General features: G+C 42.5%; 1 protein-coding gene across 2 annotated transcripts in view; it reads left to right on the forward strand.

Moving 5' to 3' along the window:
- The first annotated feature begins 274 nt into the window (after positions 1-274).
- Positions 275-18,045, forward strand: part of LOC122919684 (ankyrin repeat and SOCS box protein 12-like) — a 31,824-nt gene continuing 14,053 nt past the window's right edge. For both annotated transcript variants that reach the window (XM_044268858.1, XM_044268857.1), the window contains exon 1: positions 275-1,049. In XM_044268858.1, the coding sequence (XP_044124793.1) occupies positions 431-1,049 (619 nt within the window). In that variant the 5' untranslated portion in view covers positions 275-430. The remainder of the gene's footprint in view (positions 1,050-18,045) is intronic.

Genomic DNA, 18,045 nt, shown 5'->3' on the forward strand with positions numbered 1-18,045 from the left:
TATTTGACTGCTACATTGACCCATTGAATGAGATTTAGACTCACTGCAGTTTTCTTGATATAGCTTTACCCCCATAGCATGCCCTACCTCTCAAAAACTAAAATAAATATTACAAATATTTTGTCTATTTCGTTCCAAAGAAATTCTAAGGCCATAGACAGCAGCTGCTTTTGCAACTGCTCTTTTGCTTCTGCCCAGCCCATTAGTTCGTGTCTGTCACGTGGCTGTGATGTCACCTAAGGTCCTTTCAGCTGTAAGAATCAGACAGCGCAGGGTAAACACTCAGGAAATAACTCAGAGGATTGCTGGAAGGAATGAAGGAGACTATGCTTTCATCTGACGAGCACACAGACTTGTAACCTATGTTATTTTGTATCGTGCATATATAATATTTCGTCATTTACATTCTGTCTCTATATAAAGAGTCACCATGTTAGATTTTTTCAGATCTAGAAAGGAGAAGGCGCTGCGTCATAAAGTCCAGGAAGCTATTAAAGGAAATAATCGAGAAGAACTCTGTATGTTATTGTCTGAGAATAAAGCTTGCAAACTAATCAGGAAAACTGATGGGATTTTCCTACATGGATGTCTACTTAATGCTGTAGGAGCAAATCGTTCTGAATGTATTGAAGAGTTGTTAAAAGCTGGAGTCAAACCATGTTATGAACAAAGGCGTAACACTCTAATGCATGCAATTTTTACAGAGCAGGTCAGTATCCTCAGGCTGCTGTTAGAGTATGGAGCAAATCCTGATGCTGGCCTCAGACTGAAACAACCTTTGTACTATGCAGCAAATTTTGCAGATCTGACTTGTTTTCGAATGTTGCTACTTTATGGCGCTGATCCAGATTACAACTGTTCACATCGTGATTTCTTAAACAGTTATCCAGATTTCCCATCACTATTAGGGATGTGTCTTGCCAACAACTATGAGGTCCAATTTGTGGAGCTGCTCATCCAGTTTGGTGCTAATATGTACTTACCTGATATACAGAAAACCCGGATCCAAGTTGATAATGATGCAGCAAAACTTCTGGACAGAGAAATGGGTAAAGACATCTCCTTCTTCTAAACAATTGATATTATGAAGTCCTGTATTTCTTTTCTATAAATATCTTCACTTTGCTTTATTCTTACCATTTCTTCCGATGGGTGCCAATCTCTCAGATAATCAAAATCCTTTCTACAAAATCATTAATTTTCTCTAAGGCTGGGTCCACATCACGTTTTTGCCATTCATTTAACGTATGCAAAAAACATATACGTTAACGGATGCCCCAGACGGATGCCCTACAGTGGCATCCGTACACCATTAGAAAAAAAAACAGTATACGTTAAAAAAAATGTTTTTTTACTGGAGTCTGCAGGATAGAAAAGAGTGGTGTGCTACACTTTTGTATCCTATTTTTCCCTGACATACACGTTAAACAGATGGCAAAAATGTGATGTGGACCCACCCTAAGAGCAACCTCTGCAAGCTCCTTCTTTTTCAGCTGTAAGATGGAAACAATTACACTATACTGCACACCTGGACAATGTCTCAATAATGTACAAAGTATATATGAGCTGAAGTAGAAATTGGAGAACTATCCCAACTAGGGATGGGCGAGTGTGTACTAAACTAATCATATTTGTCACAAATATCACAACATTTCTTCTGCCCAACCAATCTGAAGTTTTGGTGATTTGCTTTGGATGAATTGAGTGAAGCAACACCTCCTATTTTACTATTAAAATTCAGTACACTAGCGAGGAAACAGGGCATGTAGGATGAAGACAGGGGATCAGATGATCCTTACCAGCGGGCTTGTCCACAGTGCTTGGCAGTCAGCCTGGCAGCCTTTCAGAGGGCAGGATATTGGCTGATCTATTAAGCTGTGTGCTAGGTGTGAAGTGCAAACGCCATTGTGAGCACAACCACTGATGTGAGAGGATATGTCTGCCATGTTTCTGACTGACACCAATTACAGACACAAGCCAGACATGTTAGTGTCTTTCTGTGATAGTGTAGGGATTGAAAAGAAGATATATTTAGATAGTTAGATTTTTTTTGGGGTAGAAAGTCAGGTTTTATCATTAGGAGAGCATAGGAACAGTTAGTGTAATGGGACTGATTGTCTTAAGTTGTTTGTCTTGCATTACCTGAACAAAGATCCTGCCCGAAGATCATTTTTTCTGTGCATGAACCAACCTTTTAGTACAATAACCTGTTACAATCCTTCTACAGTTCATAAGTGTATTATAGGCATATTCTAAGCACCACCAGGAGCTGTTTATCATTGAGCACAGAGAGGCTGACATTATGGACTGGATGGCTCACTCATGTTGTCCATGTTCATACATCCTAACTTTTGAAATGCACAAAGAGGGACAATATGTGCAATGTGCTATACACTCCGATTCAAATATTTTAATAATAGGCCACACCTCTAACCCTGCCCAAAACATATCTTTACACATCCAATCCCACCCAGTTGCCCCCACATAGGAATCATTCCCCCTTTATGCCCCATCACAGTAGTTATGCCCACATGTGCGCCTTCACAGGTAATGCCCAGATATGCCTTCTTCATAGTAGTTATGACTAGATATGCCTCCTTCACAGTAGTTATGCCCAGATGTGTGCCCCCTTCATAGGAAAAAAATAAAAATAAACTGTAAATATTCACCTAGTTTCTCCGATGATCTATACTTCCCAGCAGCAGGCAGGATACACATCGCGCTGCTGGCCATGTAGGAGTAGTCCACAAGATGACTCCTGGCCTCCCCTGCCCCTCCTACACAGACCAGCAGTGTGGAGTGCCAGCTGCTGAAAGGAATGGTGAAGTGGGGAATGGATAGCTCTCAGCTTGAACATTAAAATCAGCTGTCGGGGGCGTGGCCGGATGCCGGGAGGAGAGGTCGCATAGTGCCTGAGCTCCGGCTGTGGAACTCCGACAGCGGCACAAAGCAGCTATATTTCTAAGATTTGAAGATACTTACCTACCCCAGAACGGACCTCGCTCCAGTACCCCTTCCGATGATGACCAGAGGAAGGAAGAAAGGTTCGCAGCCTCAGAAAATGACGGCATTCTTCCATCCAGCTCCTGGGTCTTCACAAGATGGCGCCGGTTCCCGCCACACGGAGGGAGCGCCCTGCCCGTCCTCTGCAGCGGCGCTCAGTCAGCGTTCACCAGGGTCTCCCTCTTCAGCAGGATCCGACTCTCCTTCCTCACAGGAACCTAAAAAACAAAAGAGGGTGAGTGAACAGCAGCCATACAGTCCTCCCCTTGATACTTACCCTGCGTCACCAGGCATAGATCCTGGATTAACAGTCAATGCAATGCAGGACATGCTGTCAGATCTAAAACGATCTATTCATGGCGACTTTAAAGAGACAATCTCTGTTATTCATGCAGACATAGTCGCTATAGGAGAAAGAACTGCACATTTGGAAGAAAAAATGGAGGAATTTGTCTCAGCGCATAACTCACTAGTTGATAATCATAATGCGGTTGAAGATGACATAGCCACCATGAAACTTAAAATCGCTGATCTGGAGGATCGCTCCAGAAGAAACAACATTAGATTCAGAGGCATTCCTGAAAGTGTTCTGGACTCTCAGTTGCAGGACTTTATTGCGGACCTCATAGTGGCATATCTGCCAGACACTCCAGGGCCAGAGTTGATAATAGACCGGGTTCACCGGGTTCCCAAACCCAAAGCTCTTCCAGCCTCTATTCCCAGAGATGTTCTTGCCAGAATACACTTTTATCACCTAAAAGACTCCCTAATGAGAGAAGCTCAAAAAAAGAGGACGGATATCCCTGAAAGATTTTGTAATGTCCTCCTATTCACTGACTTATCACCAGCGACACTGAGCAGGAGACGCGAGTTCCAAGTGTACACCAAAGCATTAAGGGACAACAATATTCCTTACAAATGGGGTTTCCCTGTCAAGCTGATTGTGAGATACCAAAATTCATCAAATGTCCTAGTTTCTCCACAGGAAGCGTCAGTAGCTTTTGCCAAATGGAACATCTCTGTGCCACCGGAGGGCGCCAAAGCCAAAGATAAAGACAAAGAAAGAGACAAAGCAATGAACTCTCCTTCTAATAGACCTTCCTCTGACAGAAGCCACCTTAACCTGACTCCAGAATGGACCAAAGTGGGAAGAAATCCTCCGTGAAACTTGTGCGGGACACTTTCTTTGATACCATAAGTATCCTTCCATGTTATATTTGTTTGGCTATACTACTATTATGCTATTCTTATGGGGTTCCACACCCTGATGCTCTACCTCTGAGAACACATATTACATCTCTGTGTTCACATTCCCTAATCCACTGTTTTCCTAACGCCTCCCATACTAAGTGAGATACATCACTACTTGTGGTCACTGTTAGACCATTGTTATGTTTCTGTTATTTATTAATCCTTTTTTTTTTCCATGTTTTATCTTATTGTTTTATAAGGTTACACAAAAAAGGTCTACCTCAAACAAAGGAAGTCAAAGATTCAAATCTACGTTCCCCTCAATTTCTTTACGGTAACATAAGTGTACTTCACTATTTCACTCACACACTAATTATTAATCATCTCAGGTTAGAAATATTAGCATATTGTATGAGAAATCAATATGGCTAGCAAAGGTATAAAAATCTTCTCTGCAAATGTTAAAGGTCTTAATAGCCCATTTAAGCGGTCAGCATGTTGGAATGAGGTGAGGAAACAAGGAGCTGACATCATCTGTATTCAAGAGTCCCACCTTAATAAGGAAGACTCCTACAGATTTTCTCACCCCTCCTTTCCACACATCTTTTTCTCATCAGCTTCAAATAAAAGAAAAGGTGTGATTATAGGTTTCAAAAATTCTGTTGCCTTCCAGTGTCATAATACAATAATTGATGAAGAGGGCAGATACATCATCATTATATGCGATATAAACAACTCTAGATACACAATAGTTAATTTATATGCCCCTAATGCTGATCAGATCAATTTTATCAAACGTACTGTCAAAATAGCTCAGGATTCTAAGCAAGGCTCTCTATTGATTTGTGGCGACTTCAATATGTGTCCTGACTCCTCAATTGATAGGCTGCCTTCTCCTCTTCCCTCTCAAAAGAATTCACACCTCAGAGATTTCTTATTCCAAGAGGGTCTTCTGGATATATGGAGGGTTCACCATGCTAATGAAAAAGATTTTACTTTCTTCTCACACCCACACAATACTTACTCTAGAATTGACCTCTTTGTATCAGATAAATGGCTCCTTCAAAAAGTGTTAGAAGTGTCAATCTCTAATATAACGTGGTCTGACCATGCGTTTATCACTCTTATTCTGGATGATAAATATAGTAATAGAATATATTCCCCATGGAGACTCAATAACTCCTTACTCCAAAATTCTTCTATTCGTACAGAAGTAGAAAATTCATTAAAAGAATATTTTAAATCCAATGACAATAAGCTGGTTTCAGATATTACATTATGGAGTGCGCACAAGGCATTTATAAGGGGTGTTCTGTTGAAACATGCGGCTATCCAAAAGAGGAATAGACGGAAAACTCTTGATAAATTACTAGCTGATATCAAAAACCTAGAGGATTCTTCTAAGATTTCGTTAGACCCTAAAATTATCAGCAAATTAAAAACAGCCAGACACCATTTATATCTCCATTTACACGAAAAACATGAATTCCATTTGCGTAAAGTCAATTCAGACCACTACTCTCAAGGTAATAAAGCGTCAAAGATTTTAGCTAATAGAATTAAAAAAAGAGAAATTAAATCAAGAATCCCCTTCTTATATGACAGTCAAGACCAAAAATTATATAATCCCAAGCATATAGCAGAGGAATTCGCCAAATATTATGAAAATTTATATAATCTGGAGAAAGCGCCTGACATTGTCCAACCGACTACTGAATATATTAATGATTTCCTTACTAGTATATCACTTCCTTCCATAACTCCAGCCCAAAATCATTCCCTTAACTCTAAAATCACACATCAGGAAATTTCTGAAGCAATACACTCCCTAAAAAACAATAAATCTCCTGGTCCGGACGGACTTACAAATGAATACTATAAAATTTTCTCGCACATCCTAAACCCCTTTCTGAATAGATCCTTCAACTTAATAGCAGAACAGGAGTCGATCCCCAAAGATATGTTAAACGCACTGATAATTACGCTCCCCAAACCTGGTAAATCTGCAGACAAGCCGGCTAACTTCAGGCCTATATCGCTACTAAACTCAGATATAAAGATTTTTGCGAAAATTCTGGCAAAAAGATTATCTGGTATCCTTCCTACATTAATAGCTAATGACCAAATTGGTTTTGTCCCCAACAGGCAATCATCAGATGGCACTAGGAGATTCATAGATCTTTTAGATATAGCACACTCTACACGGACGCCTTCTTTGCTCCTCTCCTTGGACGCGGAGAAGGCGTTTGATAGGATACATTGGAAATACATTCATGCAACCTTGAAAAAATTTGGATTTGGTGATTTTTTCCTGTCTGCGGTAATGTCCTTATACTCCAACCCTAGCGCCTCTATTTACTCATCTAGTTTCTTATCTGCTCCATTCAATATTAAGAATGGAACTAGACAAGGGTGCCCCATGTCCCCTTTAATATTTGCCCTTGCAATGGAACCCTTTGCGCAACATATCAGATCCTCCCCTCTCATTAAAGGGTTAACGGTGGGGAACACAGATCATCGCATAGGTCTTTTTGCAGATGATGTGCTAATCTTAACATCAAACCCTGCAACTGCATTAAATGCTATTAACAATATAATTACTAAATTTGGCAAAGCGTCTTTCTATAAAGTTAATATCAACAAGTCCCAAATTCTTGACCTGGGTTTATCCAGAACTACCAAAAACTTAATCTCCAACTCATACAAATACCCCTGGGCTGCAGAATCATTGACATACCTAGGCATCCAGCTTGCATTCCCTACTAGTAAACTATTCAAAGTTAATTTTTGGCCACTATATAATAAGATAAGTGACTCCTTAAACAACCTAAGAATGGACTCTCTTTCATGGTTAGGGAGAATAGCAGCAATTAAAATGATATTACCCAAAATTATTTATATGTTTCGTAATATACCAATTGCCATTCCCAAAGGATACTTATCAAAACTACAAACCTTACTCAACCGACATATATGGGGGAAATTTAAACCCAGAGTGAAAGGTCTCATCCTTCAAAGATCACTTAAAACAGGCGGACTTAACACCCCTTCTATTAAACACTACTATGCCTCTTCCATACTTGATCAAATGAGATACTTGATTAAAAATGATACCTCTAAAAGATGGGTTGTACTGGAGAAAAATATAATGGGTGCCCATGACTTAAACTTATGGCTCTCAGCCACAGCGGTCTTTGGTATTAAACATGCCTCTTCACTATCAACCCTGAATGCAATCTTTAGCATCTGGTATGTCATTGCTAGAACAGAAAAATTAGTTACTTCCTCAATCTCTTCCCTACCTCTAGAAATATGTGAATTAGCCATACCAGACCTTCGGATTGGTAACTGGATATCCTCCGGTATTACAGATATTGGTCAATTGAGAATTAATGAAGTTTTTGTTGACTTTGCTTATCTTCATAGAGAATTCAGCATTCCCAACTCAGATTTCTATAAATACCTTAGAATAAGACATCTACTTCAATCCCCAAGAAATTTTCAATTTACCTCACAAAACCATTCGCTAATGGACTGGATCAATATGACACATAGACTGGATAAAGGTATCACGAAAGGATATCAATTACTGAAAGATTCTAGCACAAATCCATTACAACACATCATGGACTTGTGGAACTCTGAGTTGGGCTCTGTTCTCACAGAAGCGGAATGGGGGGAAACCTTCACCTCTGTATCTAAGCTCTCCAAATGCTCAGACCATTTAGAAGGAGCGAGGAAAATTCTATACAGATGGTACAGAACCCCAATGTACTTGAATAAAATATTTCCTGAAATGTCGCAAGCATGTTGGAGATGCGGTAATGCCCCTGGTACATACCTACACATGTGGTGGGACTGCCCAGCAGTTAAGTGTTTATGGATCTCAATTTTTGAATTAATATCTCATCTAGCAGGCTCCCAAATCACTCTCTCTCCTAAGATGGCTCTTTTATCTGTAGGCCTAATTGAACTCCCTCAACATTATAGATCCATTGTTAGTCATCTAATATTTGTTACCCGCCTAAAAATTGCTGCCTGCTGGAAAGCCGGTGATCTCCCCAATATCAAGAGAATTCTTAGATCACTAGACAATTGCTGTTTATACGAAGGAATTTGGGCTTCCTCTAGGAATTCGAAACTTACCTTTCTTAAAAACTGGGATATGTGGCTGAATGATAATAAGTGCAAGATACCCCCCAATGCGTCTATTAGGCTATAACGCTCTAATCGTGTTGTGTTACTTGTATTCTAATATTCTGTTATGTGAAGTACCTGCGATGTCATTTCTTATTGCTGGTATCAGTTTATCTGTCTTATGAAGTGTAATTTCTAATTTTCTAAAAGAAGTTTCACAAGTGCCTAAAAATACCTCTGCTAAGAATGTATTCATGTGATTGTATTCATGCAATTGTAACCTATTTTTGTTATTTTATGTAAACCTTAATAAAAATCTATTGTTCAAAAAAAAAAAATCAGCTGTCTCTGCGTCCTATGGACACAGAGACAGCTGAGAGCTGGACATACCTTAGCCATTTTGGAAACACGGGACAGCCACCAAATCCGGGACTGTCCCATCAGATCTGCGTAATTTGAGAGGTATGGGTGTTACCTCTGAGTCTGACACTGTACCTTAAAGTCAGGGTTCAGCACATTCCGCCATCTTCTCCTTCTTGCAGTCCCAGAGAAGCTTTTCACTTGCATTATCTCAGTCTTCACTGGCCTCTTCTAGTGGAGCAGCCAGTAATAAAATTGGTGATGATGATTGTGGGTTGGACAGGACTTGGAAGCCGGATCAGAGGAGAAGGTACAATTAAAACCTCCCAAAAAACTGCAGGGCCAGATATGCTTTTATTGTGGTCATCTTGGGAACTGTTGATGTTGGTGATATGTAACATCCGTGAGTTTTGCTACAGAAACTCCCAGGCTTCGGACCAGCCAGCAATGCAGACGGCAATTGGACCCCGTGATGACCACCAGGAGGCACCGGAACCGGCCGCGACATCAGGTAGGAGCAGCTGAGCTCCCTGAGGCCCAGGCCCGGTCCGTACCTGCCCCTGCACCGCTCCCTGAGGGTCCCGATACCCCAAACAGGCCTAGGCCTGCTCCGCCAAGGACACCTACTGGTACGGCGGAGGCGACTGGAACTTCCACTCCGCCGCCCAGAACCAATACCGCCAGAGCGGGACGCTTGAACCCGGAGGTCCCCACAGTGATCCCTGAACTCCGTGCGGCCTCAAATCTACAGGTGGGGCAAATAAATAACTTAGTAATGACTTTCAATCTCAGAGTACAGGGGCACATCTTACCCAGAGAGGTCCGTAAGGTGTCCCTCATCATGCCGGTTGGCACGGCAGAGGCAGCCAAAGCTCCCACTCCGCTGCCCAGAGAGAGCGCTCCTTCCCTGCCATCACCACCACTGGCGATACTGTTGCCAGAGCCACTACAGCCAGGAGTTCTGAGTCCTTCTGCCCGGGCAGGAGTTCCCGATGTACAGCAGCTCACCGTAGCTTTGACCAGCCTCACTACCCAAACAGTACCAGAAACAGTACCCACAAGAGGTCAGTGCAGCTCCATCACAGCAGCCAGCCTGAGCTACAAGATTCAGGAGCGCGTTCTTGTGTTCCTCAACAGTTCCTGCAGTGATGAAGAAATCACCTGGCAGGATAACCTTGCCCAATGGAAAGCCCGCAGGTGGAGTAAATTACAGGACTTTCTAAAAAGAAAAGAAGAACAGAAAAAGGTACAGAGGATGGTTAGTGATGAAGCCTCCAAGTCTTCTTCTCAGCCGCCTGCTGAAGACAGCACACCTGATATGACTCTATCAGAACCAGCGCCGAATCCGGAGCTCTTTGCTATGAAAAACCAAGGGTCGCTCCTTTATTGCTGTCCAGGAAACCTGACACCTACGAGGAAAAAGCCAAGGGTTACAGAGGATTTTCCAGAGAAAGGTGATCCTGCAATTCCAAGTTCTGCCACAGAAAGCCACCAGGAGATTGCAGAAGAAGTTTCTGCTCGAGTTACAGCTGCCAAAAGCACCAGACAGTCTAAAGAAGAACTTTTGCGTCCTCAAATATGGGACCCAGGAGGATGTTTTCCAGACTTTCCTGTGAGGAAAACTACCCACTGTAGCAATTACCCACTACCTTGTGTGGATTACAATTAACTCTATTGTTGCCCATTGGATTACAAGTGACTTTTGTTTATTTCCTGTGGATTACAAGTGACTTATGGACTTATTGTTCCTGTCCGCAGTTAAGCACTTCAAGGAAAAAGACTCATATTTGAGTGTATTATTGCATTGACATTTGCATAATATTTTTGCACTAATTGTACCAGTTTACAAGTTATGCAACGTTCAAGTAACATGCCCATTGTGTGTATTCTCTCCTAGGTGCCGCAATGTGACCTTCCTGCACTATTTGTGACAATTGCACTTAACATTGCACTTAACCTAAAATGTAGCAACTTACTCTTGTATGCCTTATTTGACAGCTCATGTTTTTTAAACGGACTGCCTTTATGCAGACACTTAATACTAATGGCCTATACCTGGATTCATATATCCCGGGTACCCAGGGTAGGACCAAGTGGTAAGTCCCGGCAGGTCCAGTAACTACACGAGTAACCCCGCTGCATGGGAATGGCTAGGGTAATAAGGTACCCCTCCTTCCCGTTTGTTTTATGTTCAGGATTGCTCCCATCCTGAGGTGTTTTATTTCCAGGAGTTCCATAGGATCACTATGTCCTCCTACTGTGACATTGCCAGAAGTGCATGGAGACGCTAAATACCTCCCCTTCTGAGCCTTTGCCTAAGGTACGGGACCTCAAACCTTAGAGCCACAATTTAGCTATCCTTAGTCACCATAGTGATCGTGCTATAAGCCAAATTTCTCAGGCTTTGGTGCAGGAAAGGGAATACAGGATAAAACCACCCTTTCATTTGCGGGCATTCCATTACACCATGGTGGGATTACGGAGTAAAGACATCCCCATGCTTTCTTTGGTGTTTACAGCGCTTAGAACACTTGAAAGTCAGTCAGTAATGTTTGCTTAGTGCAGTATTTGGTTCACTGGTTATACCCAGAGAGGGAAACTGTGTGTTGGACACCCAACTCATGTGGGCAGGAACCTGGGGATAGCCGTTTTATGTTTGTCTATGTATGTCATATGTGTAATTCATGCAGCACTTTGTACTTTATTGGGTACCCCAGAGCTGATTCCTCTCCCTCCTAAGCATAAGCCGAGGGCGGCTTAACTCGAAGTAAGGGGGAATGTAACATCCCAGAGTTATGTTATGAAACTCTTTTACCCCACTACAACCTGTTAGATGTATCTGCATTGTCATCCTGTGTAATTTAACGTCACATCCTCACTAATGTGCATTAAAACCCTTGTTAAATGTAAATTGCTATAATTTTCATGTACACCAGCAGGTGGCAGCAATGTGTTAGCAGGGCCTTAGTAACAGTTTAGCATATCTAGACTGGAATAGTGCATTCCAGTTTAGCACCCCCTCTGTGAGGAGGTGTGGAATGTTCTCACATCCTGCCTCATCGGGAGGAAAGGAAGTTAGAGTTAGTGTGCCAGCCACCCCGGCTAGGGGAAGGCTGTGCTGGTAGGAGCTCCCAGTTCTAGGGATCCCAACCCAGGATACCAGGTTGAGCCTCAGCTGGTTGACAAGCAAGCAGCCACTTCTAGAACTCCAGGAAGAGCCATTCCCTGTGAGCGAACTGTGACTACTATCCAGAGACCAGGAGAAGCCAAATTCCTCCTCAGCTAGTCAGTCCCCAACACAGCAGAAGATAGACAGAGCAGAAGACAGATTCCTGCCATATTCTCCAGGCACATGATAGGAGCAGAAGAGATATTGATCCCGGCCATACATTGCCAATACCTGCTGGGACCCAAGGCTATTGCTGAATCTCATATGGATTCAAGCTGCATCCAGTAAAGGCAAGTTGAATTATATTACAAGTCTGGATCTCATTTACTGCTACTAAATCCCTCAACTACTCCTACTAGCAACACACTCATTTATTGCAAGTGAGCCAGGATCCAGGAGTCCAGCCATACCAAGGTAGGAGACACCGTTGACACTATACCTACTACTACACAGAGACATTATACCACTCTGGCATTCCTCACCTGGTACGTGAGTTGCAATACCTTAAAGGGCCCTGTGACAGTACCCTGCACACGCTGCAATTGGCGTCACAAATGAAAACTATAGTCTTTTATACCCATATCCGGACTCACTGCATATTTTGTCGTCCGCGTAACCGTACCACGGTCCTGCTCATTGCAGACACTATGGGCAAAGTCTTGAATTGTGCTGGTGTGGAAAGGCTCACCTACCTTAAAGGTGCCACTTTCTTCCAGATTCTGAGTGTCATGGCTGCTTCAGGCTACATTGCAATGAGTATGAGGTGTTTTCTCTGCTCATAAATGTTCATGGTCTGTAGCAGTAAGATCTGGCCACTAGGAGGGCTCGGGAGGGCCAAAGAGCTTGGGCCCACTGGGAAATTTCCCAGTAGGGTTTATTGTGAGTCCACCCATGGCTACTAGAACCAAATGCTGTGCTCATTCTGCAGCTGGGGTTTTGGTAAAATAAGCCTGAGTTGCAAATTGGCCTTACAGCAACGGGCCAAGCATGGAAGCTTAAAATTGAGTGCCTGGCTATGGTCCAGTAGCAGCCGTCACCGTGGCTATGATGATCAGAAGGCGGCCACAAGAGAAGGAGACATAGTCCATAGTGCAGCTGAGGATCCAGCAGATGAGATGACTGCATTAGCGACTGGCTGCAGTGACTCAGAGTGCAAGGTCCAAGTATGGCAACAGGTGCTTACCCACTTATATAGAATAAAAATCGGACTGCACTCCAAATGAATCTTCAATGAAACAGTGTGTTCTTATTCACCCATATGGTGGCAAAGAGCAGTTGAGTCCATAAATATTGGGACATCGACAGAATTCTAACAATTTTGGCTCTATACACCACCACAATGGATTTCAAAATGAAACAAACAAGATGTGCTTTAACTGCAGACTGTCAGCTTTAATTTGAGTGTATGTACATCAAAATCAGGTGAACGGTGTAGGAATCACAACAGTTTGCATATGTGCCTCCCACTTGTTAAGGAACCAAAAGTAATGGGACAATTGGCTTCTCATCTGTTAAATGGCCAGGTGTGTGTTATTCCCTCATTATCCCAATTACAATGAGCAGATAAAAGGTCTAGAGTTCATTTCAAGTGTGCTATTTGCATTTGGAATCTGTTGCTGTCAACTCTCAAGATGAGATCCAAAGAGCTGTCACTATGAGTGAAGCAAGCCATCATTAGGGTGAAAAAACAAACCCATTAGAGAGATATCAAAAACATTAAGCCTGGCCAAAACAACTGTTTGGAACATTCTTAAAAAGAAGGAACGCACCAGTGAGCTCAGCAACACCAAAAGACCCAGAAGACCACGGAAAACAACTGTGGTGGATGACCGAAGAATTCTTCTCCTGGTGGAGAAAACACCCTTCACAACAGTTGGCCAGATCAAGAACACTCTCCAAGAGGTAGGTGTATGTGTCTCAAAGTCAACAATCAAGAGAAGACTTCACCAGAGTGAATACAGTGGGTTCACCACAAGATGTAAACCATTGGTGAGCCTCAAAAACAGGAAGGTCAGATTAGAGTTTGCCAAACGACATCTAAAAAAGCCTTCAGTTCTGGAACAACATCCTATGGACAGATGAGACCAAGATCAACTTGTACCAGAGTGATGGGAAGAGAAGAGTATGGAGAAGGAAAGGAACTGCTCATGATCCTAAGCATACCACCTCATCAGTGAAGCCTGGTGGTGGCAGTGTCATGGCGTGGGCATGTAAGGCTGCCAATGGAACAGGTTCTCTTGTATTTATTGATGATGTGACTGCTTACAAAAGCAGCAGGATGAATTCTGAAGTGTTTTGGGCAATATTATCTGCTCATATTTAGCCAAATGCTTCAGAACTCATTGGACGGCGCTTCACAGTGCAGATGGACCATGACCCAAAGCATACGGCAAAAGCAACCAAAGAGCTTTTTAAGGGAAAGAAGAGGAATGTTATGCAATGGCCAAGTCAATCACCTGGCCTGAATCCGATTGAGCATGCATTTCACTTGCTGAAGACTGAACTGAAGGGAAAATGCCCCAAGAACAAGCAGGAACTGAAGACAGTTTCAGTAGAGGCCTGGCAGAGCATGGTGATGGTCTGGTGATGTCTATGCGTTCCAGACTTCATGCTGTAATTGACTGCAAAGGATTTGCAACCAAGTATTAAAAATTGAAAGTTTGATTTATGATTATTATTCTGTCCCATTACTTTTGGTCCCTTAACAAGTGGGAGGCACATATGCAAACTGTTGTAATTCCTACACCGTTCACCTGATTTGGATGTAAATACCCTCAAATTAAAGCTGACAGTCTGCAGTTAAAGCACATCTTGTTCGTTTCATTTCAAATCCATTGTGGTGGTGTATAGAGCCAAAAATGTTACAATTGTGTCGATGTCCCAATATTTATGGACCTGACTGCTCTTTGCCACCATATGGGTGAATAAAAACACATTGTTTCATTGAAGATTCATTTGGAGTGCAGTCCGATTTTTATTTTATATAAGTGGGTAAGCACCTGTTGCCATACTTGGACCTTGCACCCGCTTTTTCCCATTTACCTTTTTTTTGGGTGGTGCTGCTGGTGTTTTTTTTTCTATATATATTATATATATATATATATATATATATATATATAAATGAGTTTCTGTCTGTCTGTCCCAACATCTGTCTGTCTGTTCTTTATGCGTGACCAAACGACAGAAACGATCTTCACCAAATCCAGGTGTCCAGGAAGGTTTTAGACCGGGTCTTAGCTCTCTAGGACGTACTGTTCCTGAAATATTCCCAAAAAATGACCTGCATTAGCCAATACAAGCCTGCAAGTCTTTTACTCATATCCCAACTGCCATACACATGGTCACATGTCCCTTATCAACCAATAGAAGCTCGCAGGACCTTAGTCTCTACACACACACAATTTTAGGGTCCATTCACACATCCGCAATTCTGTTCCGCATTTTGCGGAATGGAATTGCAGACCTATTCATTTCTATGGGGCCGCACGATGTGCGGCCCGGATCCGGAAATGTGGATCCGAACTGTGGAGATGTCTGTGCAGGGAGCGGTCAGACATTCACTGCGCCTGCGCCGAATACAGACGCGCACGGCGCGAGAATTCGTCCGCTGGCTGAGATGGAGGATGGCATTCTAGAGGAGATGGGCGGGCTTGACGGACGAGCGGGGCGGCATACAGTGTGAGTAGACCGAGCCTCTAAGTGCTGAAAAGACGCTTATATAGCACCTAGAGGCTCATTAGCATATCAATAAAAGTTCGTATTTTAGTGAAACGGATCCACACAAAGGTCTGAAAATAGCATTGTTAGGTAGATCAGACACTAGCAGATCGCTAGTGTCTGAGAGCTAATTAGGTCAAAATGAGGTGGTAAAAACCCTTTAAAGGGGCAGGCACTGTGAAAGGGGGGGCACTGTGAAGGTCATTGTTAAAGGGGGGCCCTGTGGAGGTCATTGTTAAAGGGGGGCCCTGTGGAGGTCAATGTTAAAGGGGCGGTCACTGTGGAGGTCAATGTTAGAGGGGCAGGCACTGTAGAGGTCACTATTATGGGGGAAACTGTCGATATCTTTTTATAACACACGGAAACATAAAATGAAATAGATGAAATATACCCGTGCGAAGCCGGGTCCTTCTGCTAGTCTGTCTCTTTTTTTATATGCAAACAAATGACTTAACCTATCTTCACCAAACTTGGCACACAGGTATATCAGGTGTCCAGGAAGGTTTCCCTGTACCGTTCCTGAGATATTCCCAAAAAATGACATGCATTAGTCAATACAAGCCTGCAAGTGTTTCTCTTCATATGCCAACTGCCATACACACAGTCACATGTCCCTTATCAGCCAATAGAAGCTCGCAGGTCCTACTCCAGGTTTCCATAACAACTGATCACAGGTTTTAGCAGTTCGCAGGTCCTTAAATAATCAATAATATGACGTGTACCAGCCAGTAAAAGTTCACATTTAATTTACCAGGTTTTCACACAGGATAGGATATTAGATACACAGCTCAGCAGACAGTATCACACAGGATAGGATATTAGATACACAGCTCAGCAGACAGTATCACACAGGATAGGATTAGATACACAGCTCAGCAGACAGTATCACACAGGATAGGATTAGATACACGGCTCAGCAGACAGTATCACACAGGATAGGATTAGATACACAGCTCAGCAGACAGTATCACACAGGATAGGATTAGATACACAGCTCAGCAGACAGTATCACACAACATAAGATTAGATACATAGTTCGGTTCAGACCCGAATCGGTTTGGACACAATTAAATTGGCCCCAATTGCCCTGGTTATTGGTATATAACACCATCTAAGTCTCTTATGAATATTTAGGAAAACTTTATTTCTTTTCGTAAATGTTTTATGTATTTTTGCTTTTTCCCTCCCCCTAACCCAAGCTCTTGAATGCAATGACATCAATAGTAAATCATGTCTGAGTGACATTGACATACATAGCCATGGGTAAACCCACATTTAACATACAGCGTGTTTAAAAACACACAATGCTATCACGTATTATACTTTTCCATATTCCAGGAGTTTAAACACACACAGTGTTATGGAATAAAAACATTTATTAAGTAGTTTGTTGAGGGAGCAAGTGTCCAAAAATTATGCCTTGGCAGGGCCAGAATGCCGGCCCATAAGACATGCACAAGTATTAATTTTTAGTAGAAAAATTGGCTTGTTTTGAATGAGCCTAAAAAAATTATCTCTTTTAATTGGGAGCAGTACAGTGTAGATGTGGAAAGGGTATGGTATTAGAGAGACATGACTGCAATAGTAGTGGCAGCATAAGCAGCAAAGCATAGAATATACAAGGCAGTAGATCGGCTGCCTATGGGTTGTAGTAATTGTAGTGGTTGCACTAGTAGTAGTAATAGTAGTAATAATGGTAATGTTGCAGAAGCATAGCAATAATAGAGGTGGCAGTTGGGGAAAAGCAGCATGGAGCAGCAGCTGAGGTGGCAGCAGCATGATAGAGGCAGCAGCAGCCTTACAGAACATGATGGTAGGTAGGCAGTAGTATTAGCATGATGGAGGCAGCGGCACCTACTGTAAAGAACATGATGGTAGGCAGACATGATTGCAGATCTATTAATCGGCCTCATTCAGAGAAGTGTAAAAATCCTCCCCAATCCAGACTTGGTTAATTTTGACTCTTAGTGATGTTTTGGACACTGACAGTCAATGGGGACACAATATGGCTCAATCTTCAAACGGATCCGTCCCCCATTGACTTTCAATGTAAAGTCTGGACGGATCCGTTCAGGCTACTTTCACACTTAGAATTTTTTTTACAATATAATGCAGACGGATCCGTTCTGAACGGATCCACCGTCTGCATTATATGAGCGAATCCGTCTCAGACGGATCCGCTCTGAACGCAAGTGTGAAAGTAGCCTTAACCCTTGATGTGCCGCGGTCATCGCTGATCGCAGCACATGCGATGTCCTCGCGGGTATCGGAGCTGCCATCGGGTCCCCGTGCTGCATTACACTGTATTACACATACCGCCAATGCATTCCAATAGAGAAGTATTGGAATGCATTGTAAAGGGGATCAGAGCCCCAAAAGTTGAAGTCCCAGAGTGGGACAAAACACAAAGTGAAATTTAAAAAAAAAAAATAAAGTTTTCCCTAAACAATTTAAAGTTTCAAGTAAAA

Source organism: Bufo gargarizans, chromosome 9, assembly GCF_014858855.1.
Source record: "Bufo gargarizans isolate SCDJY-AF-19 chromosome 9, ASM1485885v1, whole genome shotgun sequence".
NCBI classification, from domain to species: Eukaryota; Metazoa; Chordata; class Amphibia; order Anura; family Bufonidae; genus Bufo; species Bufo gargarizans.